Below are 25,022 nucleotides of genomic sequence, written 5' to 3'. Positions count from 1 at the left end.
ACGTTAAAAGGAGCCGCCGACTCTGCTCTTATGATCGCAGGAAGTGCGCGCGTTGAGTGAAGTGTCCGTAAGGAAATAAGTAGTGACCACGGCGCCTCGTACCGAACAGATCTCCCAATCTGGAGCTTCTCGCTTGGAATTTTTTGGGGACAATGTGGCCTCTGCCTAAGGCGCCGATATTGAGAGCCTGAGGCTGCAATAGCACGTGAGACACCAGATTTCGAATTGGCAAATCAGAACCTCACCATTGAGCCCCTGAGCCCCTGGACCGATCGGAACGCCTCTCCTGGGTGTGAGTTTAGGATGAACCAGTACCGAAGAGCAGAAAAAGCGCCAAAAGTCGATCAGGCTGATCGCGGGTTCTAACGCCTTGTGTTTAAGCCTTCTTGCGCGCCTTACTTGCGAATATTCAAGCCTTGCGACGGACGACTTTACCAAGCTACCAGGCCCCTGGAAACCACCAGACCAAAACCAGATGTACGAATGCTACGCCAGCTATATAGATCTTCAAGAAATGTAGTTATGGCAAAGAAGCCGCCTAAGAATCCTCTGCTGGTGGTTCTCGGTGCGACGGGGACCGGCAAATCCCAAGTAACTCAGCCCTCCCCTCTGTCAACGAACTTTCAACTAACACATACTCAAAGCTCGCAGTGGCATTAGCGACTCGATTCAATGGCGAGATTATCAATGGCGATGCCATGCAGATGTATGACGGTCTGCCCATCATTACAAACAAGATCACGGTGGAAGAGCAAAATGGGATACCGCATCATTTACTTGGATTTATAGCTCTCGACGAGGAGCCATGGCGAGTGGGATTATTTAAGAGAAAGGCCAGCCAAATAATACGAGAGATCCGGTCGAGAGGACGGGTGCCAATTCTCGTTGGAGGAACACATTACTACACCCAGTCCCTTCTTTTTGATGATTCTTTGGTCACTGCGCAGGGCGAAGGAGAGGAACAGGTGCAGACGGAGCTTTCGAACCAAGAAATCTCCGAAAAATTCCCTATTCTTGATGGGCCAACAGAGGCAATGATTGAACGATTAAAGGAAGTAGACCCAGTGATGGCAGATCGGTGGCATCCCAATGATAGGCGGAAAATACGACGGTCACTAGAGATATTCCTTTTGACTGGCAAGAGAGCATCAGACGTTTACGCGGAACAAAAAGAAAACAAGAGCCTCGCCAAGAAGGCCGGGGATTCCCAGGAAGAAGACACAATATCCCAGTCAGCGTCTGAGAATATATCGCCGCTACTGTTCTGGGTCCATGCTGAATCTGAGACGCTTAAAGCTCGACTGGATGCCAGAGTCGATAAGATGATGGAGGCTGGCTTGCTAGACGAAGTAAAATCGATGGGCAATTTCCTCCGTCATCACGCAAAGCTTGGTCAAGACGTTGACCGTTCTCGGGGGATCTGGGTTTCGATAGGGTGGAAAGAGTTCGAGCGGTATCTCTCTGCGCTCGAAACCGACCCTGAATCTCAGGGAAAGCTGGACGAGCTATTTGCATTGTCAATAGAGCAAGTTAAATCTGCTACACGTCAATACGCAAAACGCCAAACGCGATGGATCCGCTTGAAGCTCATCCCAGCTCTATCAAACCAGAATCTCCTCGACAAATTATATCTTTTGGACGGCACTGATGTCACGCGTTGGACGGAAGCCGTCGAAGACCCTGCTATCGATATCACTGCAAGTTTCCTGGCTGGCGAAGAGCTTCGCGCTGCCAGCGAATTATCCGATGCTGCTAAACAATTCCTGACCCCAGAGAGATCGTTTGAATTTGCAGATAGGAGAGATCTATGGGTCCGACACGAGTGCGAGCTTTGCCACACGATATCGGTAACAGAAGAGCAATGGGAGAGCCATCTCAAAAGCCGTGGCCATCGACGGCTTGTCAAAAAGCAACTCAGAAATGCCGGCAGCGGTAGGTCTCCCCTTCCGAATAATGAAAGTGCGCCAGCATCAGAGGAGGTGTCTGGATAAGATGTTGATCGTTTTATTCATGATCTATATACCTATGCATCATGGCTTATGAGCCTTGCTTTCATATCTAAGACCGAATTTGGACTTCTCTTCAAATGAGAAAACTGCTGTGGCAAGAGCCGAGATGCTGAACCACGAAAACTATCTACAGTAGAAAACCAGACCAATATAAAACAACATAATCATTTCACAGAAATATTGCCAAATTTTATCTCTTTAATAACTCTTAATTCATATTCTCATTTCCGCTAAAGCATTATCCAGCATGCTTTGATGCCTGTAGCTGATATATCTATCATCTATATGCTATTTTTATTCAAACGTCTATCATCAGAAGTCATGAATCCTGCCCATGCTATGCTAAAGCACTTTTGGTGGCTCAATGCTATATATACTCGGTAACGCGCTCTACCACCAACGCCATATTACCATGCCAACCAAGCAACCCAACCATTAGGGTATTTTCTAGCCCAAAACTTTCTCATCTCATCGGTGAAGAGGACCCAGAGACCGAACGCAATCGGCAAGAAGAAGTATTCGACCGGGATGCCAGACGAGCCGATGGCCCTCGCGAGACCGGGAATATAGAGGAAGATGAAAATGACTACCAAGGCGAAAAGAATGGCCGGGAAGAGATATAGATTCTGCGTCGCTTTGTTGAAAGCGGGAGGTTGTTGGAAGATTGAGAGTCTCCGCGTCCTGGTTGCCATCAAGTTGAACCATTGCCTATCAGATTTGTTAATAAAAAATTAAACCGTTTAGAGAAGAGATCATCTTACATGATGACAAGATTGACGAAGTAGATGGACGACGCTTCAGCCAGGACCTTATTCACGTAGGCGGTGTCGTTGTAAGGAGGGTAAGATGGATAAATTCCATATGAAAGCCATAGAGCGGAGAAACGGATGCCTTTGCGTTGCGCATACCAGTAGGAGACTGCAAACGAAGACACCGTCTCTTGCACACCGAGGAAGATGTAGGCGTGGAAGAGGAGTCTCCAGTTGACAAGCTTATCCTTTTTTATGTTTCGAGGCTTGCGCAGAAGGACATCCGCCTCTGGCTTCTCGTACGCAAGAACGGTGGCAGCAGCGCAATCAGTAAGACAGCAAATCATAATCATCAGAAAAGAACTGAGAATTTGGGGAAGACCGAGGAGGACGCTCGTCATGATAGGCCAGAACTCGGAGAAAGTACCAGCGGGAAGAAGGTAGATGATAGTCTTCTTGAGATTGTCGAAGACAACGCGGCCGTATTTCACAGCTTCGACAACGGCACCGAAGGAATCAAGGAGGACCATGTCCGCAGCTTCGATAGCGATGTCAGAACCACTTCCAAGGGCAATACCAATATCAGCGGCTTTCAGGGAGGGTGCGTCGTTTACTCCATCTCCGGTCATTCCGACTATATTTTCCCGTTTCTGGAATTCTGCACATTAAGTTAGATTATGGATCGAGTAAGTAAACAGCAATAGGCGGCTTACCCTTAACAATGCGAAGCTTTTGTTCTGGCGTTGTACGAGCAAAGACAATCTCTTCGTATTGGCAGAGCTGATCCCATTGGTTGTCATTAAGTGTGATGAGCTCGGGGCCACTGAGCGTGATTGATCGAGCGGTACCCCCATTTGTCCATTCGAGATCCTTCTCACTAACACTTGGGCCGTCCTGTTTAGGAACAACAGGGTCTCTTGAGAGCATCGATATATCATGGACCATGGACGCGGGATTGCTGATGATACCACACTCAATTGCGATTGCCTGGGCAGTGAGTTTGAAGTCACCAGTAACCATGAAGATTCTGATGCCAGCGCCGCGGAGGATACGCATCACGTCCGGAATCTCATCTCTAGGAGGATCAACGATACCAATAAGCCCGACCAAGGTCAGATCATTACCAGCCTGGTGCATTATTTCCTTCTCGAAATCGTTGTTCTCCGGGACGTGGGTGCTTTGATGTCCTGGGAGGATTTTTCTTGCGAGGAGGATAACACGCTTCCCTTCGCTTGACCACTTGTTTTTGATCTCTTCAATCGCTGTCTTCATTTCCGGGGTAAGAGAGCACACGTTGCCGTTCTCATCAACGTATGCGGTACAGCGCTCGACGATAATATCAGGTGCCCCTTTAATCGTCAGAAGAAGATCATCCGATTTCCATGCTTCTGCCTCGCTGGGTGAAAGAGCAGCTTTGAGTCCTGAGGGGTCCGTCAACGCCAAAGTGCGGATCATGAACTTGTTCTTGCTGTTGAATGCCAGCTCGAAAGTCTTTTTCCATAGTAATTGTAGGTCACGAACCGGTCCTAAGCTCTCTGACAATCGAAGCACGGCCTGATCCGTAGCATCCCCAGCAATCTTACGTTCTGCGAGTGGGAGGTCGATAGTAGCAGCATCAAACTCCCCAGCATTGCAGAGTCCAGCAAGTAAGCGGAGCTGGGCTACTGAGCTATGGGATTCTCCAGAGGAGATCATGAAGTCTCTAGCCTCTTCTGGTGTCATAGTCTTTGTCCCAACTGAACAATGAGTGGCAAACATTTTGTTCTATCTAGAGATGAGTTTCGGTCCGCAAGTAATAAATATTGGGTGAAAAGACCATACCTTGGTCAATGTGCCTGTCTTATCCGAGCAAATCACCGACACGGCGCCAAGAGTCTCAACTGTCTTTAAGCTCTTGCAAAGGACCTGATTACTCTTCATGATTCCCGCCGTGATCGTCAAAGAGGCTGTAAGAGCAATCGGTAGACCCTCTGGGACAAAAGCCACTGCGACTGTAACAATATCAATGATAAGGCCACCAACGCTGATCCAGTTATGGTGGTCCTTTCGCAGCCAGGCACCCCAGCAGACGATGACGATAATGTTGAAAAAGATCATCATTGAACAGATGATAATCACGAATCTCATGATCTCCTTCTGAAGGGTGGATGAGCCGGTCTTTGGTGTATTTGTGAGCTTTGCAATCTTGCCAAAGACGGTCTTATCTCCAGTGCTGACAGTGATACCTAAAGCACTTCCCGATATGCAATGAGTGCCTTGCATACCGATGTTTTGGGTTTCTAGATAGTTCGCATCCGTAGAATCGACAGATCCAGGTATCGGCAAGGACTCGCCAGTTAGGATCGAACGGTCAAACTTCGCATCTGAAGAAACTTCCACGAATCGAACATCTGCGGGGAGCTTGTTGCCTGACTTGATGTAAATGATATCGCCTGGCACTAGGTCGACTGCCTGCAATTCGACTCGATTACCGTCTCGAAGGGCGAAACTACACGACCACGAAGTCAGTATCGAGATGTTAAGTGCTATCTCTATTCTCAAGACATGCTTGGAGACTGAACTGTCCCTGATGTTGATGACTCAATCCGGAAATGGGGTTTCTTACCAAGCCTCCGGGAGCATCCCAGAAATCGATGCCATCGTCTGGGAAGAAGACCAGTCCTGCCAGGCGTTGAAAAGAGCTTGAATGACGAAGACTGCAAATAGAACGATACAAAGGGCAAGATTGGCCACTTGCGGATCGGGCTCTCCAAGAGGTTTGTAAGTGATCGTAACAAGAATACCGGCGATGAGCAGGATAGAGCCAAACCCTCCAAACAGGTAGCCAAAGACCCGTGATAGCAAGTCACTAGGTGGCTTGGAGGGCATGTTTTTTCCAAACTCCTTGGCTTTCCTCTCCACCTGTTCCTGAGAAAGACCGTGAACGAGCGACGTCGATAAACGTGTCTCAACCTCGTTAATCGAGAGAGTGTGCCACTCAAGGTCGCCGAGTTCTGCAGCGGCATCTTTCTTTGCCCGTGTCGCCTCAATGCGTTCCTTTTCTTTCGTCTCTTCGATAGCGTACGAAACGGTCCGGTAGGTAATTGGCAGAGCAGTTGCGGGATCAATCGACGTTCGACGGCCTCTCATAGTCGACGTTGTCAACTGTGAGCTATTCGTGTTTGTCCGAGACAGCCTGGGGAGGTTGATCCGCTTGCCCGACTCCTCATCACGGCTCCCAAATCGAATCCTCGCACCAGGGCGTGGCTCCACGTGGAAGATCTCATCATCTCCCGAGTCTGCTGAAGCCACTGTGGTGGATGGCTCGACGAACTTTATTCCTTCTTCAGCCATTGTAAAGATGCGGTAATTGAGGGATGCTGACACTTGACCCCCGAAGAGAAAGAGGATGACAAGGCCCTTGTAACTAAGCAGGCTCACTCGCCTTCACAGCAGAGAAGCTTGTGTAGGTGGTTGAAGACAATTGGCTAACAAGACAAAAGAGGTGAACAGAAGACACAGAGGAGAAGACTTAAGTAACGGACAAAAGCCCTGATTAAAATGTGCAAAATGGTGCGAAAGTGCGCGAGCCAGGGCACAACGCTCTTCTCCAGTTTGCTTTGCCCTTGCTGCCCCGGAAATAGATGATGCACTGGACTATACTCTGTATAGCTGTATAGCCAACAGGACTTGCTACGCCTTTCTCACCGGCGGGTTCGTGGCGAAGCTTCTTACTAACTAATTGCAGGTCTCATGCCCAGACTGCCCAGACTTCCCCCCTCCCCGACTGCGGGATATAATCTTATATCGCGCAGTCAAATCTTACGGAGTATATCACGCAGCACTCAGGGAGGCGTGGGCCCGCCAGCACTCCAGCGAGCCTCTGGCCAATGGCCATGCCGCTTGAACATACCGCCGTCAACTGCAGAAGCGAAGCAGGGTCCTCGAGGCTTTCCTCAATCTGGTGTCACAAAAAAACCCTCATACAACAGAGCAGACGGGCCTGAGGCCTATAATAGCCCCAGGGAAGAATTTGCTCCCGCTTTCTGGAGCGGGGGGATGGTCTTTAGACTCTTCAAGGCAAGCCTTGCTCGGCCGCAGTAATTCTTGAACAGATTTTCATTCTCCCGGTGTCATAGCCCAGGAAAGGACCAGAGATATCAAAATTCGTGGGGGAGCGATGCAGAAACAAGCTTTTCTGGGCTCGTTTAGCACCCGCTCCCATACTGCCGAGATGCGCTGGGCCGGGGTGCAGCGAAACAAGTCACCTGTGGTTGGTCGAGCATCGACGACAAGAATAACCTCGAAGGATTCGCATCTGCTTTCGCCGCGACGATCTGCATTCACAACTATTCATCGCGATGCTTGTCCTGGTGTTGCATGCGCTGAAAGAACTGAAAGAACTGAGACACTGCAATTGTGGATCCAACAGCCAATCCATCATCGGGTAATTCCCCGCGCTCTGAAATTCGTTAACAGCTCCAGCGACGGACGCGTTCGAGCAGCTGTCAGCCTGTTCGTCTGTTGTGTTTCATATTGTGTCCTCCATGGGGCCTCTTCCCCGCGGCGGTGAGCCCACGTGGTGGCACGGCTCATCAGTTCAGGAACTTGAGCCTCTTCACAGCCTGGCTGATCCCCTTGACCAACGTAAAACAGTAAGATCGCCGCACGGCTGAGTGCCATCTGTCTCGGGACGGGCCTGTTTCCCAAAGGTCGAAACACAAACTGGGGGTTCCAGAACCGAACCTTGCATTGCGCAAGGTGCGCTAGTGGGAGCCGCCTTGTTAAACAGAAGTTCCAATTTGATCTGTGATGCTATCTATAGCGCATTTCCCGCCTCTAGTTTCCTGTCTATGCCATAGCAGCCATGAGATTCAATCATCCGAGAGGGCAAATTCGTAGTCCAGTTCAAGACGTTATATCTTCCAGAATGGTCTCCAGCTCTTCCTTTCGGAAAGGTACCGAAAGGATTTCAGTCCCTAACACATCCTTCCGACTCTGTATCATTTGGTGATCGTGAAACCTGTCGCAGGTCAGCAAGCTACTTCTCAATATCTTGGCCAAACTTACTCCTTGAGCAGCGTCCTAAAGCTCATTTCGCTGCTGCAAATGAATTCCTCGCACGCTTTCTGATACAGAACCTTATACTCAACGCCGGGCTCGTTCTTCCCGAAATTACCTGTGTGCCTATCATTATCATCATAATCATCATCATCATCAGCTCCTCCAAATCCAGTCCCTATACTTTCATCCATAGCCGCTAATTGTTCTCCTACCAAGACCCTGAATAGGTTTTTGGCATTCTCGGGTAAACTTTTCAGCACGAAGCTAACTCCTTCCTTTCCACCAACCCTCCTTCCGCTCCGACCCAGAAGCTCATGGACCTCTTCAACAACATCCATTTCCGAAGTATAGGGCTGGAAGGTCGTACAGTCATGGAACAGAAAGTTGAAAGTCGAACGCAGCGAGCTGTCCCAGAGAAGTGGGAATGAAGGGTGGTCGGCCGAAGCTACTAAATGGATCTGAGGATGTGAACTGAGACGTGAGAGTATTATCTGAGTTGTGGGTCGGCGAAGAGCAGTTCCATCGATGGAGTGGATCATCACAGTGACATTCTTAGTCTTGTCCTCCTCCAGGGTACTTATGAGCTTCTCAAGCATTTCAGCCGGTTGTGAGCCCAACTTTGCACCACTTTCAGAGACAGCCGCCGCTACAGTGTTCAGGATATCTCGTATGGTAAGATGCTGAACGTAGCCATTTATAACCACGATCTTGTTGTTGATATGATCCGTCTGTGCCTTGTAGATATGTTCCGCAAAATTCATGAGGAGAGACCTTTTAGAGCCCCATCCATAGACGCATATGTTGAAGTCTTGACTAAGCTCAAACAGCCACTGGTTAAAGAAAGTTGCATATAGCTTTTGCAAAGAGTCAAGATCAACACTGTGTGGATTTTCGTAACTGCGAACAAGGGCAAAATACTCTTCATGGTCGAGTAATGCCAGAGAAGAGAGATTGTTATCGGAGGTTTTGCTCCGCCCTCCTCGATTCTGTGAGAAATACACCTCGTGAGGTGGAAGGTCCCGGGTGGGTGTTGGAGACTTCTGTCGATTCTTTGATCCTTTAGGTCGCCCACGCTTCGAGGGAGTAGCAGGGACGCTTGCTGAAGTCTCGCCATTCATCTCTATCTCCTGTCCTGGCTCATCCTCATCCTCGGAATCATATATGTGGTGAGCTATGTCTTCATCCTCCTCATCATTATCGCTTGTATTTCCAAGTATTGTTCGCTCGATAAGAGTCCTGGTACTCTTTCTCCTGGCCGATCGATCGGCATGGCGTTCAAGTCTCGGAGTCTCGTTCGTATCACCAGCACTATTGGGCTTAACTGGGGTTGAGAAAAGGTTCTTGCCCTGAAACCTTTTGACTGGAGTCGTCCCGTTGGTCTGCCCTTTATTCGTACTGTGGCTTGCACGACCACTTCCCATTTTAATGGGTGTTAGAACATCTCCGCCATCTAAATCTTCACTATCCTCATCTGTAGCTTCTTCTGCAGTCCCATTTTCTTCATTCGTGTCGTCCGCGGCGTGTTCTTCCGTTGGATGTGTTGAGTCATGGCCATTTGCGCCATTCTCCCTACCCCTTCGGAAAGACCTCCTTCTTCCAGTAGTAGCTTTCAATGAATTTCGCTCATCGTCCTCCTCCGGGCTTGATATAGTTCTGCTTCCTGATCGCGCTCTCTTCTGGGTCGGCTCGTTATCGTGCCCATTGGACAATTCTTCGACTTGCTTTCTTCGCTTCATTTTGGCAGAAACTAGAAACCAGAATTAGTATCTTCTTTAGATAAATTGAAGACCTCATATACACACTCTATATCATGATCCTTTGAAGGTCTTTAGTCGCATAATTCCCCTTTTTAACGACCAGGCTTAACTTTGGGTATCTCAACTGGCATTTAAGGTTTATTCCGCGTTAGCGCTAAGGACGGGAGTGACCCGCAGAATGCAGTTGCCATCAGAAGTTGACCGGGGTCGCGCGTCAGAAATCCAAAGTAAACAAAGCCTTCGAGAAAGCCAAATACTCTGCGAATTGAGCTCATTACCACCACAAGGCTCGCAAACCATCTTTATGTTTAAGACTTATTGATGGCGGAGGTATCTCGCTAATTCCTCTAAGAGCTCAGTTTACCCAGAATGCTCAATTGGTGGTTAGGCCGTCCTACCGAAAGGGACCGCGTTCAAGGTACATTTGACAGCTACGAGATGCACATCTTATTCACCATATCTTGCTGACAATATCCAGATGAGGATAACCCAGATCAGGAGCCCCCAGAGACCCCAGCCCCTGTTTTTGCTGCTCGTGCTTTGAAGAGCGCGCTGTTTGGGACTCCAGCCCCACCCGAGGGGAATACCATCCACGAAATCGAGACGCCGACAAAAATGGCTGGCAAAGATATCCAGAAGCCCCAGGCACGCAGCCTATCTCCAAGTAGACTCCCCGGTATTTTGCTAACTCCGGGGACCGCGACCTCGCGACGCAAGACTGTGTCTTTTGGCACTGAGGTGGTCGACAAGGGCAAGAAGGACGAGAAGGACGCGGAGGGGGCAGTGATAAAAAATGGAAGGAATATGTCGGCACAGAAACCAGAAGAGCTCTTTAAACCTACTCGCAAGACCTCTCTTACTCGAACTTTGGAATCGGCCCGGGAATCGCAGACAGAAAAGAGCCGCTCAGAAATGAATCGTGGTTCTTCCGAATCGAAGCCATTGGTCGATCTCAATCCAGGAGCTGAAGACGCAGTTGCTGTACAATCAACCGATATTTGGCCAAGCAAACTGCAGTCAAGCAGTCGGGACGTAGTGCAAGAATCAATTCCCTATGACGAATTCGATGGCGACATGACAATGGATTTGAATGAACCCCATTCTCAATCAGGAAAGTACTGGAAATCGGAATATGAGCAGTATCATAAAGAAGCAAGGGCCGAGATGCAGAAGCTTCTGAAGTACAAACAGCTTGCGAAATCCTACGCCAGGAAGAAAGATGCTGAGGCGATTGAGCTTACCGAGAAGTTGAAAGAAGAGCAACGGCGAGTTCTCAGCATGGAAGACAAAATATCAAAATTGTCTGCGCAGATAGCGACGACCGGCTTGGATGGGGAAGAAGATGAATCTCCGGAATTAGTCAAAGAATTAGCGCGACAGACTGCCATGGCTCTACAATACAAGGCCCAGGTAGAAGAGTTCCGACTAGCACTAGAAGGAAACACTGGTTCTGGTGAGGGAAAACAGATCATCTCTCCACGGACCGAGCAAACCCTCCTTGACACCCAACGTGAACTCAGGAAAGCACGAGAGCAACTGAGGGAATTAGCATCATTACGCGAGGAAATGAAAGGTCTACGGCGAACTCTATCAAACGCAGAGAAGGAGGCTTCGAAACTTCGGGAAGAGAACGCGAAATTGAAGCAGGATCTTCTCCATGCTGACTTGCGCCTCGAGAAGGAAGAGAAAAAATCAGAAAGACACCGCGAGGCCTCCGAGGAGCAAATTCAAAAGAAAGATGAAGCATACAAGAGCCTCCAACAAGACTACATTGCACTCAAGGAGATAGCGAAATCACAGCGTCGAGATGCTGAATACCTTCTGAAAAAGCGGCACGACCAAGTAGCTGGACTTAAGAAGGAACTGGCATCTATGAAAGACTCAGAGTCGACCATAAAAACTCTTCAGGAAACTCTGCAAAAGAAGTCGAGCGAGCATGAGGAGATTGTTGCAAAATACCAAAAACAAATCGATCAGCTCAGGGGAAGAGCGCGTTTGGAGGGTGGAACCGATCCGATTGATATCTTTCTCGCTCAGGGGCAGAAGAAAGACAAACCGGTGCATTCCGATTCAGTGACGAAATCTTCACGCCCAGATACTACTTCCAATACACGCGATAGCCTCATTCCGGTCTTGAGCCACTCGACCTCTCGTCCATCAAAAACCTTGGCATCTTCAAGACAGGCCCATTCCGAGATACCCGATGGTCCCCCCGTTCCTCAGTCATCGCATTTAGCATTATCAGAGATTGTCAATAACGCAGGTACAGAACGACTACCTTCTAGAAGGTCAGACCCAATCGGATATACCCCCCTTTCCAATCGATTCTCGAATATGTCATTAGAGGATCCAGATATGGAACTACCATCACCTGAGCCATCTTTATCCCATATTACGGGCCGTACTATACATGAGAGGAATTGCCAAGCAAGTCCACGCCCGTCAATGTTCAACATGGGGTCAAGCCCTCCAAAATCAACTATAGTACGGCCTCGAGCCTCCGATGAGCTGCCTCGGGAAAGGCCGGTTGCGAATCATGTTGCACGACGAAATACTTATTTGGCTTCAAGTCGACTTTCTTCTTTGGAAGGCTCCAGAACTAGGTGCACCTTGCCCCCGGAAAGGGCTGCAGCTGCTAGAGCAAGGTTGGAGCAGAAGAACGCAGAGAAGAAGAGGGCTCAGGCAATTGGGACCGAAAAAGAGAATACCCGGAATTGAGCGTTAAATCACGCCTATGCACAGCGTACGGCTTGTACCATGATACCATATTGTAGGAGTTCGGTGTGGATGCATCAAGGAGTTCAGTGAGTTGTAGTGAGTTGGTCTATTATTCATGGGTACTTGGCATTTCAAGTTAGAGGGAATCCATGCGAGGCATCAATACTGTATTTTTTTAGTGGTCGCGATAGGCACAAACACAGTTTACGATGGTGGACCTTAAACTACGACCCCATATACCTACATTACCTCGGTGGCTTATGAATATAGGGGGGACTAATCGTCGGCTCGCTTATCACCAGTGGTGTGGAAATGGATAGAGCAGTGACGGAGCCTATCGATATTTCATGGCAGTCTATTGCGAATCATGGTACCTATATAATATACCATATTCCCGGCTCCTCCTTCCCAGTAACCGCGCTCAGATTAAGGGTTTTCGGGCGGCTACAGTACAGTACCTACTGTACCTACCTAGACTTCCATGCTTTTACCCCACACATCGATGCAGGGGCCCTGACAAACCCCCCTGACGCTAATGCTTAAATTGTTCCTGGAAAGGCGGGAACTGCAATGAGCCGCTGCCGCTTCCCTAACTCTGACGAGTGCGTTCCTTTATCTGCAGTTCCTTGTCCATCATTTCAAGATGTCTGATGATGCTAATTGCCCAGCGGGGTTTTGCCTGGAAGAGATTCTTTGTTTTGTGAGATCTAAGCAAGGAGTCTTCACAGACTTTAGGCAGTGACGGCGTAGTCCTGGACTAGCGCTGCCTATTCAGGACGATATCTTTGAACTTGGCTTGATTTTGTTTGGAACTATGATAGGGAGGTCAACTTACTATAAGTTTCTCGGAGGCAGAGATTGAAGCTCGATATTGGAAGTACGAGTTTGTTGAACCAATGTCTCTGAGGTCAGTTGGAGACTTGATCATGCATTGCCAATGCTACCTATTATCACAGTGTCAAGGTATGCAGGTGTCAGATGATAATCTATTTGTAACTTACGAATGATCGTTCTCAAGGTTCGATACAGAGTCTGCGCATTGCTAGAATAGGGTTCGGCAGTGAGCATGCATCTGGCCGAACAGATTCAAGACAGACCCCTCGGGAAAGATCCAGTTGCGTGGTCTGTGTGATGCCATCCAGGCATGTAGCCGCTTTGGAGGCCCAGGTATAATCTAGCTGATAATCATCAAATCCAGTTGTGGATTTTTTAACCACTGTTGCCCAATCCAATAAGTGTCTTGATCTTGTACCGAAATGCTCTATTTGTATCAAGTTAAGACAACTGGTTGAAAATTTGGTAACTGGACCTGCTCCCTACATAGATGCAGAGACAATGTATTAGAAAATAATGCCTAGGTAGGAAAAGAGGCAGGACCTTGCCTTGCACCACCCGCATGAACAACCTCGCTACCATGTTCAAAGAAAAAGGTAAGTACAAAGAGAAAGAATATTTGAATCGACGGGCAGTAGCAGGAAGAGGAACGGCATCTGGGCCAGCATACTCCGATATGCTTATGATAAAAGCAGCTTTGCTTTGGTGCTCCAAGCCAGGACAAGCACGAGGAGGCAAACCGGCCATCAGATGTGGATCATGTGAACTGTGAGACGATAAACCGGTAGCGGGTATCAAAGCAAATGGAACCAATTTCAAATTTCTACTCAGAGTACCACCGGCTTGGAAACGGAAATACAAAGTGCCCATCGGCAGCGTTTGTGTGTCCATAAACGTGACAGCTTCTCTCTGAATCAGGCATCTTTCCCAAGACACGTGGGTGTCGTAAGTTGAGTACGGCCTTGGCTCGGTCATCGATGTACCTATCTAGTAGGCACTAGGTAGACAGGTTCCGGAGTAGCAGCATCTTGAGCTTAGATAGCTTCTAATAGACCTGAAACACTTGGTCCGGATCCTGGAGGTTGTGGCAACGAACAGTTGGGAAGCCATCAAGAAAGACTGAATTGCTACACTGTTTCTCCTGTTTCTTCTGCCTCTTTGCTAGGTATATCTGATATCACGATCACTTGGTCACAGCTCTGTCTCTAGAGAGCCATACACTGTTCTCCGATCCGAATCATCGCAGTATCTATTTCGTGTTAGCCTAATGGATCAAAGTCACTTAGATTCGAGATGAAAGCAAATACTACAGTACCCAACAAATTCATGTTTGATTCCTGTGTCTATATGAGGAGTATCAAGTAGACGCAGCCAGATGGTGGTGGCGTCTATAAATAAAACCCTGACCGCTAGCGATAAGGGAGAGTGGCCGATAAGGAGCGGACCCTCCTTTATCGCCTGAAACCTTAAATGGTGATCCCTGCAAGTTTTGCACAGCGGGCCTACCGAGCCGCTCAGTCATCCTACTTCCGAAGCCTTTTAACGAACGAGCGCCCTCTTCCGACTTCCAAGGACCTGCACATCCCAATACGAAGTGCTTCACTTCACCTCTAAGGACAACCGCCATCTCCCGTCTCTAGTTCCCTTTTCTTTATCTTTTTCCTTTTCTCGTCTCTTCCAGACACGATCCTCTCCAAGACAGGCGCTTCTCCCTCTTTCATCACCTGTCTTTGCCACGATTCACTCTCGATTTATCTACGACGACCAAGCCCGCGAGACCAGAATCCTCAGTCTCAGCTTCATATTCGTGGCAATCTCTGTTACGCCGGACGTCCCCCTGCAGAGTTACGCGCCTCTGATACGTAACTTGATTCCCGCAACCGATCTACACTTCCAGCTGCGTGCCTACAACACCAACTCGACACCTAGTCTCCTCGATCTGTGATCCAAGATGTCTGCAGGTGCGCAACAACGTTTAATGAGTGAGCTCAAGGCACTCGAGAAGGAGAAATGGGTCAACATCGAGGCATGCAACCCGTTGATGTCCGCTAGCTTGCTCGTTATGCTAACTGTCCTCAACAGGTCAATGGCGGCAGCCTTTTCAAGTGGAATATCGGCCTGATGGTCATCAATCCCGAGAGCGCCTTTGACGGTGGATACTTCAATGTCAGTTCCACGTTTCTATGTGTCTGATCGATCTACTAATACCATCTACCTTAGGCCGAGATGACATTTACCGACAAATATCCGTTCAGCCCCCCTACCTTCAAATTCCTACGTCCGATCTACCACCCGAATATTTACCCAGATGGGAAGCTGTGCATCTCGATTCTGCATCCTCCCGGAGAGGACGAGCAGTCCGGAGAACTGGCTAGCGAGCGTTGGTCGCCTTTACAAGGGGTTGAATCTGTTCTCCGCTCGATCCTCCTGCTCCTTGATGATCCCGAGATCTCGTCCCCTGCCAATGTCGATGCTGGAGTAATGTATCGTGATAATAGAGAAGAATACAACCGGAAGGCTAAGGAGGCAGTGGAGGCTTCCAAAAAGGACATTCCGGAGGGCTTCGTCATACCAACGACTCTCGAAACTGCTCCTCCAGCGAAGGTGGTGGATGATGACGCCTTCTGGGCCGAGACTGATGCCGAAGATGACTTTGGTGCAAGCGATAGTTCTGGAGAGGATTTTGAGATGGATGAGGATGAGGACGAGGACGAAGATAGGGAGGGGCATGGAGATGAGGAAGAAGAGCTGGAGGAATGAAGTGAGCTCTACGGCATACACTAGAGACATTCTGGTTTGACGGAGTCCAGGGGAGGCTGTTCATTATGGTCACCAGGTTATTTTCTGTGATCTCCGGCATCATTTCTTTTCGTATCGTCCTGCATAGCGTGGCGATGGTCCATCTGGAACTTTAAGCGGCGTATGGAACAAGGCAGGCATTTTCTTCATCTACTGCATATTACACAGCAGATCGCTTGTGTTTCGAGATCTGGCGTACAGGGCTGGATGCACAATTCTCTGATAGATCAGCTATTTATGAGAGGAAGGATTACAGACTAGGTTTTATAAGGCTCTGGGGAGCCTATAGCTGTGATTATGGCAAATGAATCACATGAATCACAGGAATTGAAATACTAGAAGATAGCTTGCAGACGTGAATTACAAGAAGCCTTAGAAACCTGAAGGTTGAATACCTGTACCTACTAGGTAGTATTATATTCACTTTCGCACGTGCAAGGGTAAGCGCGACACCTACCTAGACGACAGGGATCGTCTTACCTAGAGCTCTATTTCGCGTACTTCTCGAACCGTCCTTTATGATCAAGCAAAACCAACCCCACCGACATGGACTGTAACGATTGAATAGCTTGCACGAAGCTCACTCACGTCTTTTGATTCGACATTCGCTCTTTATGGTTCGTAGAAAGAGGTTCTTTACTCAGACAAACCCCCGCCGCTACATATTGGGCTCGTGCTCTCTACCTTTTGAACGAGCACGAAAATGGCATCTTTCCAGCCAACGGAGGAAGATGTTGAGACCTTCTTGAGCATGGTCCCTGATCTAAGTCGCGCACAAGTGATTGCAAGGCTTAAGGTACGCTGAACTTACTCCTTCTAAACAAAGATGAAGCTCAACTAGACAGGGAAACAACAACAACGTTGATCAAGCCGTGAACGAATACTTCGACAACCTAGGTGGTCCTAATAAGGTTTCTCATTCAATGTTCCCGAGATCGGAGGTCAGAACACTGATCTGGTATATTAGTACGAATGGGACGAAGGCGCATTCCAGGCTGATCGAAATGGGCTGTCGAATACCCATGGCCCAGGTGAGCATCCCTTGCTTGCTGTTGGCGTCAGATACGATTGTGGAAGTTGTTTTTCTACTTCTGCAAATCCTCTCTTCTAAGTGAAGACGGTGCTGCATCTTCTGGTGTGCGTACATAATTGACCCTGTCTGTAGAATTCAATGTCCAATCTGCGGACGATACAGGACCCTTTGGAGGACGTTTCGACGGAGGCCTATCAAGACCACCCTCCAGGATAAGCAATACCAGGTTTCCCGGTAAGGTTGCAGACTTGTCCGCTGAGCTGAACCGGCGGCTAGTGTCACCAAGTATTCTATTTACAAACGCTGACGTGTGTTTAATCCAGCCGATACTTCAACATACGATGAAGGGGACAGGGATCTACATGAAGCACTCGCTGCCTCGAGGGCGGAGGCAGGCCTACCGCCCCAGGATACTGGGGTTATAAGTACAGATCAGCCATTCTTCGGTCCTGCAAATCGCAGCCAGTATGAGCCAGGCAAATGGGATTTAGTTCCCACAGGGAGAACTTATGCTCAAGAAATCCTGCTAGACCCTGAACCTGCGGAACGAAAACGGGAGCCTGATGCGCCTGCATTCCTCAAGCCAAGTGTCGAAGATCATCGTCTCGGAGCCCTGTTGACGATCTACCATGAGATACCCATTGTGCGAGAAATATTTCTAGATCGCAAAAATGTCGTCTCCAATTATGGTAGTGGTAATGAGTGGTGGACTGGGAAAGCGATCGAGCTCCCAACAATGAACGGACCCGCGGATCCTGGCAGCGAACTTAGACAAGAGATGCAACGCCTCATGGCGTTCTTAGACAAGACAGATCGGAGCTATGGCTCTGCTGATGCTTTAGCAAACTTACCTGCCGTCAAGGAGCAGCAGCGACATGCATTCGGGGATGGGGTTGAAGTTGCTGTTTTAAAGGCCTATCGTGAGCTTCTGGAGGATTCTGATTCTGTGGGCGCGATCAAAAAGCTTTTCAGCATAGGTGTGGATGGCCCTCAACAGACGAATTTTGAAGAGTTTGCCATACTCAGACTTGATCTACCTCCAAAGAACTCAGAGCTGGAGACAATCTACGATATCGCGGATGCAACACTGTGGAACCTTGGGCCGCTTGAGCCGCTTGAGCTCTCCAACAGCCCATATCTAAGTCATATTGCCGATGTCATTGTCTTCCAGCTCGATGGAGACTCGTCCAGTAAAGGCGTTGAAGTACCAGCTGTGTGGTATCCTGACCGCTATCTGGAATCTGGCAGACAGGCTGCTCTTGACATGCGGCTTAGAAAGAGTGATATCAAGGAGGCGCTACGTAGGATAGAGATTATGGAGGAAAGCTTGACGAATTATACCATCCCCGGGAAAAAGACGGTCAAAGTCCAAGACTTATTTAGAGCCACTCTGCAACATGATGCGGAAGAAATCAAGGATGACGCTGGCCTTGATCAAACAGGTGACAACCTTGAAGGAATACCATCTACTCAAAAATCTCCCATGACGAAGAACCTCTCCTCAGAAATTCGCAAGCTTATGAAAAGCATCGATCGGAAGCTCCTATGTAAGTATAATCACGTTCGTCAATACCTCAACTTTTCTGACACATCTCAGCTCTGAATGAAGAAAAGGAGAAGGCAAGAGATGCACTGCGACAGTTGTCTAAGCTTTACACTCAGCCTTCGGATGACCCAACCCAGCCGCCCCTCCACAAGTACACTCTTCGTGGTGTCAGCACTAGCAAAAGCACGATGTACATTTGCACACAGGCGGAATCCAATCTCATAGACCTAGATATCAAAGGTGATGATTCAAGGCCGAAAGGCGACCAATGGTGGAGGATAAGCTATGCATCATCAGGAACGAATCCTATTACTGTAGAGGTGCGTTTAAGATGTTTCCTAAGTTGTTTTCAGATTGTTCGGAGCATGTTACTGATATTGTTCAAAAGAAAACGACAGAAGAGACGGTTCTTGAAGCGGCAAGAACCTACAAGAGCGAAGATAAATTCTCACTGCTTGTCTATGCGAGTGATAAAGCCATGTCATGGGAGCGCCAACCATTGCCAAAGGCCCTTGAGGTTTGTGTTCTACTTGAAATACCTATCTTGCGTGTCTAATTCATGATAGACCTTTGTCCGTTACGACAATGCCTTGTTTAGGTCAGAGTTCCCGAACGAGGTTACTTCGCCTAAATCCCCAGGCAAACGCAAATTCGATTCCTCATCAGACGAGTCTTCGGAATCTGCCAAATGGAGCGGTGGAGTCAGCGTCAAGGGGGGTGAGAACGGCGTAAATGTTATTGAGAGGGAAATTGGGGGATCAGAGCCCGAAGATGGTGGAGCTCATGCGAATAGGAACGAGCGACACGAAGTGTTCATCGGCGTTGATCCATCAACCCACGCCAAAGCCGAGGGCTCATCTGCACGACAAGAGATGCAGGAACGGGGTAGCATGCGCATGCTATCTGGCAGAATTATAGGAAGTGCGGAGAATGCAACCACTGTGGATAGTATGGACTTGGATCCAGTGGTCGAAGATGACCATGTGGCAGAGGAGAGCGGGGCGGTCAAGCACGCTGGATCTAGCGCATGATGATAGGCACTGAGGTGAAGATGGGCCTGGACGGGACTATCAGCAATGGCCAAGAGAAACGACAGAGAGTCAAGAGTCAATATCAATAAAGGAGTACGTACCAATGTAGATAAAAATAACTCCGTTGATATATCATGTCATAGTCGATACTCGGGAGACCCCGGCCAGTCACGTGCTGATAGCGGTGGCTGGACCAATAGAACCTTCTGGAATGGTCGCCCCTCCAAGACGCAAACGTCACCGGTGGCTTCAGACCGGGAAGCGGGGGAACAGCAGTGACTGTTGTAGAAGTACTGGCCGAGTCAGGTCGATTTCTGCTATTTTCTGCTATATACAATCGTCTGCCCTCCAAGACTGCGAGAGAGACAGAGACGCTTTATAAAGACCCTCGACAAGATTCATTGGTCAATTGAGATTCCGAATTCAGTCTGTCATTTCTGTTCGCACAACATTCAAGGCTTTCTCACGTTGGTGCGACTCCGAGCAATCACACGATCAACAGCTGCTCACGACAACGACAACGACAACAACGACACAACCTGCCAGCAACACACATATCTAATCTCATCTGTTTCAACGGCTCATCCAGCCCGAAGCCAGACAATTGACTTGCAATTAATTCTGCTTTCCGTGCTCTGCCTCCCGTGAGGGGTCTCCACAAGTCATACAAACACCTTCACCGCAGATTCCCCGTTTCATAGCTTGACAGGACTGCAACCATGGTAGCAGAAACAAAGCTTTACGATTCCTTGGGCCTCAGCCCAAATGCATCTCAGGATGAGATCAAAAAGGCTTACCGGTAAGTGACACTGCGCGTCCTGTGCATAGCCTCACCGCAGGAGCATGAACTGACACACTTGTTTGTAGTAAAATGGCCCTAAAACACCATCCCGATAAGAACAAAGACAACCCAAAGTCGGCTGAGAAATTTAAGGAGGTCTCTCAGGCATACGAAATTCTGTCTGATCCAGAGAAGCGGAGCACGTACGATCAATACGGATTAGAGTTCATGCTTCGCGGAGGACCCCCACCTCCAGAGCCCGGTGCTGGACCAAACCCGTATGCCGGTGCAGGTGGCATGCCAGGCGGCTTCGACTTTGGAGGCATGCCAGGTGGACGACCGGGTGGTGTCCATTATGAATTCCGCACTGGTCCTGGAGGAGGCGGAGGATTCAGCTTCAGCAACCCTGAATCAATTTTCTCAGAGTTCCTCCGTGCCCAAGGAGGTATGGGCGGCAGTGATGGATTCGAGGATATGTTTGGCTCTGGTATGCCAAGATCAAGTGGTGGGTTTGGCGGTCGATCACGAAGTGCGCGGTTCGGTGGTGCGGAGCCGGCCTCGGCGGCTCCAGAGGTTACGACAGTCGTCAGACCTTTGCCTCTGACGCTAGAAGAGCTGTACAATGGTACGCATAAGAAGATGAAGATCAAGCGGAAAGCATTTGATGAGTTTACGGGGAAGAGAACGATTCAGGACAAGGTCTTGGAGATGGATATCAAGCCGGGTTTGAAGAAAGGCAGCAAAATCAAGTTCAAAGGTGTCGGGGATCAGGAAGAGGGAGGACAACAAGATCTGCACTTTGTTGTAGAGGAGGTAAGTTATTCCCCACCATGACCTCGTGGATGTTTTGCTAACAGGAAACACAGAAACCGCATCCCCTATTTACGCGTGACGGAGATGACATCCACCTCAAAGTCGATCTGGAACTCAAGGAAGCCCTCACGGGTTGGAGGCGCACTGTTACTACCATCGACGGCAAGCAAATCAACCTTGAAAGGGCTGGCCCAACCCAACCCGGGAGCCGCGACACCTACCCCAACTTGGGTATGCCACTGAGCAAGTCTCCGAACCAGAGAGGGAACTTCATCATAACCTACAACGTCAAGTTCCCTACCTCCTTGACGCCTCTGCAAAAGCAGAAGTTGAAGGAGATCCTGTGAGCTGGGCCGGAGATTCAACGAGTCTGAAAGTAGCGGAGTGAGGAGGAAAAGGGTGGTTCAAGAGCCTAGCAACAGGCATGTTTCTTTGTATTTATTTTGGCGTTCGGCGAAGGGAGCGATGATGGGAAGGGATGATTGATGAGAGCATGATGAGGCGTCACACTTCGTTTCTAGGGTTTCCTGGTCTTCTTTTCGAGTACATAGGTTTGTCTAGAATAATCGGCACAGCTTTTCTACCCATTTATTACCTTTCTCAGACTACAACCAAGACCCAAAGTATAAGCTGAGTTTAAATGTGAGTCAGAGTTTAATTAACAATTGATTTTGAATGTTCCCCGGTATCTACAGGTCTATATGCCCTCTACATTATATCTTACAACCAGTGAGTGGTAATAGTTCTACAAAGCGCCGCCAACCAACCCCACAATCCACAAAGCAATGCGAACATGAATGCCGACTCTCCTCTCGGTCTTCACAAACTCATCCATGCCGACCCTCCTTGCATACTCCTGCAAGCCATCCCTCTCCTCTCTCAACCTGGCCTTCAATCCCTCGTCGCTCGTGACGATCAGGGTCCCGGCCTCCAGGTCGAGGCTGTAGCTCCGCTTCGTGTAGTTGCTGCTCCCGACGATGCTGATGCTCGGCTCGGCCTCCCCGTTCACACTCACCCAGAGCCCCTTGGCGTGGTAGGTCCAGCCGCCGGGCTCGCCGACGGTGCCGCGCTTCCACTCCTTGAGCACGATGTCGTCGTGGTGGCGGGGTGACTGCTGGATGCGCTCGAGAAAGCGGCGGGAGAGGAGCGTGTAGGCGTCGGGAAGCAGGCCCGAGACGCCTTTGGAGCCGTAGAAGCCGTTGGCTTGCGGGGACGCGGTGATTACGGTGTTGGACGTGGAAGAGGTGGAGAGGAGAAGCGAGGTTAGTGATGGGTCTGGGTTGAAGTAGCCGGCCGTGAAGGTCCAGGATGAGGTGTTGAAGGTTGGGGAGCCGAGGATGCGGAGAATGGTGTGGATGGCGGGGAGTTCGGTGGAGGTGTCGGGTTTGAGAAGCGGCGTTAGTTGAGAGAGGGGGTAGACGGTTGTGTTTGTCTTGGGGACCCCGGGTGGAGTTGAGGATTGCGGCGCTTGGATGAGCTGGTTGAAGATAGTTGAGGAGATGGCGATGTATCCTTGGGGGTCTGCCAGAGGTGACGGGGCAGAGTTGGAAGAGGGCCATTCTAGGACGTATCCAGCTGGTAATTGAGCGTCCGGCGTGACCATGAAACTGAGATTGGAGACTGCATTATGGATGTTGAAGAAATAATCAGTGATCTCTTTTGAAGAGAAAACATGATATCGGTCTTGTCGGTTGGTGAAATAGTCATTCGAGAGGTTTGCCCTGAAAGCCTTGAGTTATTGAACATAGAATCTCCGGAGCGGGCTCCTACCCTGATATTATAATCTCATCGTCGATTCCGTAGAGCTTCATGTGCTGCAATCCCCAACCCTCATTGATGCGCTTTGGGACGTGTTTCTTTCGCAATCCTGTCAAATTCGGGGTATGATACATTCGAATCTCAACCCTCTCTGGTCCAAACTCTGCCACCAATGGCGCGAGTAGAGAAGCACATGAGGGGTTTGGGGATTCTCTCGTTCCTCTCAACGCATCTGTGAGAATACTGAGCTTCAAGGTCGGCGTGGCCCGGAGGGCTTTCTGAAGGGTGGAAATCTAGGCGGCGTCAATTGGGAGCCCCATGCTGTAAATTGGAACAGTTACAAGTTCATGCTCTGATTTCCCTATGTACAAGGTTGACAAGAATATCTGTGTCTTTGCATTTAATATCTTGGCCTATCTCCCATCAGCTCCAGGCCACACATATGCAGTGCATCTGCCCGACCTTCAATGTCTCGTAGAATTCCGATGGAGACCGCAAGATTTGTATCTGTGAGCCCTGGATCTCAAATCGTGGAGCTATCCTGTCCAACTCCGTCGTGAAGGTACCTAGGATCGAAGCTTGGGAAGGTCCATTGCCCGTCACAACGGCCGACGAGGTTGAGTATTTGCATTGCTTAACTTGCAGCAGTCGGGGCCGCCAGACTTGCAGTCTTCGAGTGGCAGAGCATCTTATGACACTCCGGACTATCATAGCCACTGCTGAGGCACTTCGTGAGGGAGAATCGAATGCGCGATCAATGTCTTGAATTTCGCAGTGCTTTGCTGCAGTGTGCTCCGTAGAGCTTGATAGGCTAGTACGAACTCGGAAATCGGTCGAGCCGAATCCCGTCTTCGAGATCGAACATCATCAACACTCGCCTCGTTCAACATCTGGAGCCATTGAACAGCCAGCACCATGTCTACGATCCTGAGAACCCTGCGCAACTTGCGCAGAATTGGTTTCAAAGTATGTATCTCATCTAGAGTGTACCCCCGAATTAGCTAACGTTGGCGATCATAGGAAGCCGGTCACCAAATGCAAGTACGTCTACCCGAACCATATCCTTCTCTCATTACAACGAGAACGTAGCTTACGGGTGTGTTTCTCCTCTAGTACATAGGTACATATTACGCCATTTTCTCTGCCTGGACTTGGAGCTCACATGTACTGCAGGTGATACCAAAGCCGGAACGTTTATCGCCAAGGACAAGTTCGGAAACAAATACTACGAGAACCTAGAGGAGGAATTGCCCTGTACGCTCTCCTAGAGACCCATATCGAAGGCCAAGAGCTCACTATCCTACAGTGCGGACAAGATGGGTGGACTACAAGGAGAAAGAAGTCGACCCGTAAATGCCCCTCCTTGGGTGATATGCGTGTGGCCAAAGTCCTGACCATTGGTATACAGAACACAAATCGAGCCCGGATGGCATGCCTGGCTTTCATATATGGTTGACAAGCCTCCCACCCAAGACCCTATCCTCCAAACGGGTGTACGGGCTTGGGAGTTGCCGGAACACCGACCGAACCCCAGTGCATCCCGTGGTGCTTTCAAAACATACTCTACGTGAGTCCATAGTCCAAGAAATCCTCAGGCTTTCTAGCTGATTCTTCTTTGCTACTTAGTACCAAGCCAAAGATCACTGCGTGGGAACCCAAAGTAGAGCAGAGGGTATAGTCGCCATAGTTGGAACTTGGTGGGGGTTCACTGTTTGTACATAACGCGGAAGAATCGGCGCTATCTCACTGAATTACAATCTATGCATCTTGAAGTCGTCCGTTTTATTCTGCTTGACTGATACTAGCAAGGTGATGGTTTCGCTGAGGCGTTGCGCCGAGTGGCTCACGCCGAAGTTTTTCAAGGGATCACCGACATCATATAAACCTATGTAAGCGGCATCCCCATCATCCCGAAGCGAAACTATTCACATCATAGGGGGGCAAAAATTGTCAATGGTGGATTAATCCACTCAAAAATATGTCTTCGATTCAAAAGCTTTCTGCTTATCAAAGCCAGCCCTTAGGTACTGATAGAAAATTGGCTGCCTCTTCCCTGTCAGGTAGTCTGAGCTGGGGCTAAACATGACTTGAGCCTATGTAACCTCTAAGGTGAATTGCCGTCTTCAAGAAAACTATTTGCTCCCAGCGGTC

General features: G+C 49.1%; 8 protein-coding genes across 8 annotated transcripts; 5 read left to right on the top strand and 3 right to left on the bottom strand.

Moving 5' to 3' along the window:
• Positions 1–522: 522 nt before the first annotated feature.
• On the top strand, positions 523–1,991 carry M430DRAFT_30594 (hypothetical protein; the record flags this gene model as incomplete). Its single annotated transcript, XM_024865962.1, has 2 exons — positions 523–591; positions 645–1,991. The coding sequence occupies 2 exons, from the start codon at positions 523–525 to the stop codon at positions 1,989–1,991; spliced, it is 1,416 nt and encodes a 471-aa protein (XP_024717877.1).
• A 212-nt stretch (positions 1,992–2,203) lies between these two features.
• On the bottom strand, positions 2,204–6,452 carry M430DRAFT_127089 (hypothetical protein). Its single transcript, XM_024862014.1, has 5 exons — positions 5,364–6,452; positions 4,580–5,246; positions 3,472–4,522; positions 2,771–3,416; positions 2,204–2,717 (listed from the first exon to the last, which is right to left on the bottom strand). Exons 1-5 carry the CDS (start codon positions 6,089–6,091, stop codon positions 2,417–2,419), a joined length of 3,393 nt encoding a protein of 1,130 aa, XP_024717876.1. The 5' UTR covers positions 6,092–6,452; the 3' UTR covers positions 2,204–2,416.
• Positions 6,453–7,645: 1,193 nt separating this feature from the next.
• M430DRAFT_108249 (hypothetical protein) lies at positions 7,646–9,222 on the bottom strand (the record flags this gene model as incomplete). Its single annotated transcript, XM_024861197.1, has 2 exons — positions 7,646–7,760; positions 7,808–9,222. 2 exons carry the CDS (start codon positions 9,220–9,222, stop codon positions 7,646–7,648), a joined length of 1,530 nt encoding a protein of 509 aa, XP_024717875.1.
• A 5,458-nt stretch (positions 9,223–14,680) lies between these two features.
• On the top strand, positions 14,681–16,281 carry M430DRAFT_127083 (hypothetical protein). The gene is made up of 3 exons (XM_024862013.1): positions 14,681–15,136; positions 15,193–15,276; positions 15,331–16,281. Exons 1-3 carry the CDS (start codon positions 15,062–15,064, stop codon positions 15,868–15,870), a joined length of 699 nt encoding a protein of 232 aa, XP_024717874.1. The 5' UTR covers positions 14,681–15,061; the 3' UTR covers positions 15,871–16,281.
• Positions 16,282–16,612: 331 nt separating this feature from the next.
• M430DRAFT_22042 (hypothetical protein) lies at positions 16,613–19,519 on the top strand (the record flags this gene model as incomplete). The annotated part of the gene is made up of 8 exons (XM_024864623.1): positions 16,613–16,705; positions 16,755–16,820; positions 16,877–16,940; positions 17,075–17,176; positions 17,266–18,489; positions 18,540–18,808; positions 18,877–19,005; positions 19,055–19,519. 8 exons carry the CDS (start codon positions 16,613–16,615, stop codon positions 19,517–19,519), a joined length of 2,412 nt encoding a protein of 803 aa, XP_024717873.1.
• Positions 19,520–19,812: 293 nt separating this feature from the next.
• M430DRAFT_145771 (hypothetical protein) lies at positions 19,813–21,686 on the top strand. The gene is made up of 3 exons (XM_024862971.1): positions 19,813–20,318; positions 20,387–21,113; positions 21,167–21,686. The coding sequence occupies exons 1-3, from the start codon at positions 20,239–20,241 to the stop codon at positions 21,458–21,460; spliced, it is 1,101 nt and encodes a 366-aa protein (XP_024717872.1). The 5' UTR covers positions 19,813–20,238; the 3' UTR covers positions 21,461–21,686.
• Positions 21,687–21,759: 73 nt separating this feature from the next.
• M430DRAFT_36942 (hypothetical protein) lies at positions 21,760–23,624 on the bottom strand. Its single transcript, XM_024867024.1, has 4 exons — positions 23,334–23,624; positions 23,213–23,284; positions 22,884–23,164; positions 21,760–22,834 (listed from the first exon to the last, which is right to left on the bottom strand). Exons 1-4 carry the CDS (start codon positions 23,580–23,582, stop codon positions 21,859–21,861), a joined length of 1,578 nt encoding a protein of 525 aa, XP_024717871.1. The 5' UTR covers positions 23,583–23,624; the 3' UTR covers positions 21,760–21,858.
• Positions 23,625–23,766: 142 nt separating this feature from the next.
• Positions 23,767–24,620, top strand: M430DRAFT_127073 (hypothetical protein). Its single transcript, XM_024862012.1, has 7 exons — positions 23,767–23,837; positions 23,892–23,912; positions 23,993–23,998; positions 24,044–24,125; positions 24,178–24,220; positions 24,280–24,438; positions 24,498–24,620. The coding sequence occupies exons 1-7, from the start codon at positions 23,787–23,789 to the stop codon at positions 24,547–24,549; spliced, it is 414 nt and encodes a 137-aa protein (XP_024717870.1). The 5' UTR covers positions 23,767–23,786; the 3' UTR covers positions 24,550–24,620.
• Positions 24,621–25,022: the final 402 nt, after the last annotated feature.

The sequence above is a fragment of the Amorphotheca resinae genome, assembly GCF_003019875.1.
Source record: "Amorphotheca resinae ATCC 22711 unplaced genomic scaffold M430scaffold_11, whole genome shotgun sequence".
In the NCBI taxonomy this organism is placed as follows: domain Eukaryota; kingdom Fungi; phylum Ascomycota; class Leotiomycetes; order Helotiales; family Amorphothecaceae; genus Amorphotheca; species Amorphotheca resinae.
The sequence above is the reverse complement of the archived record's forward strand: the minus strand, read 5'-3'. Positions and strand labels throughout refer to the sequence as shown.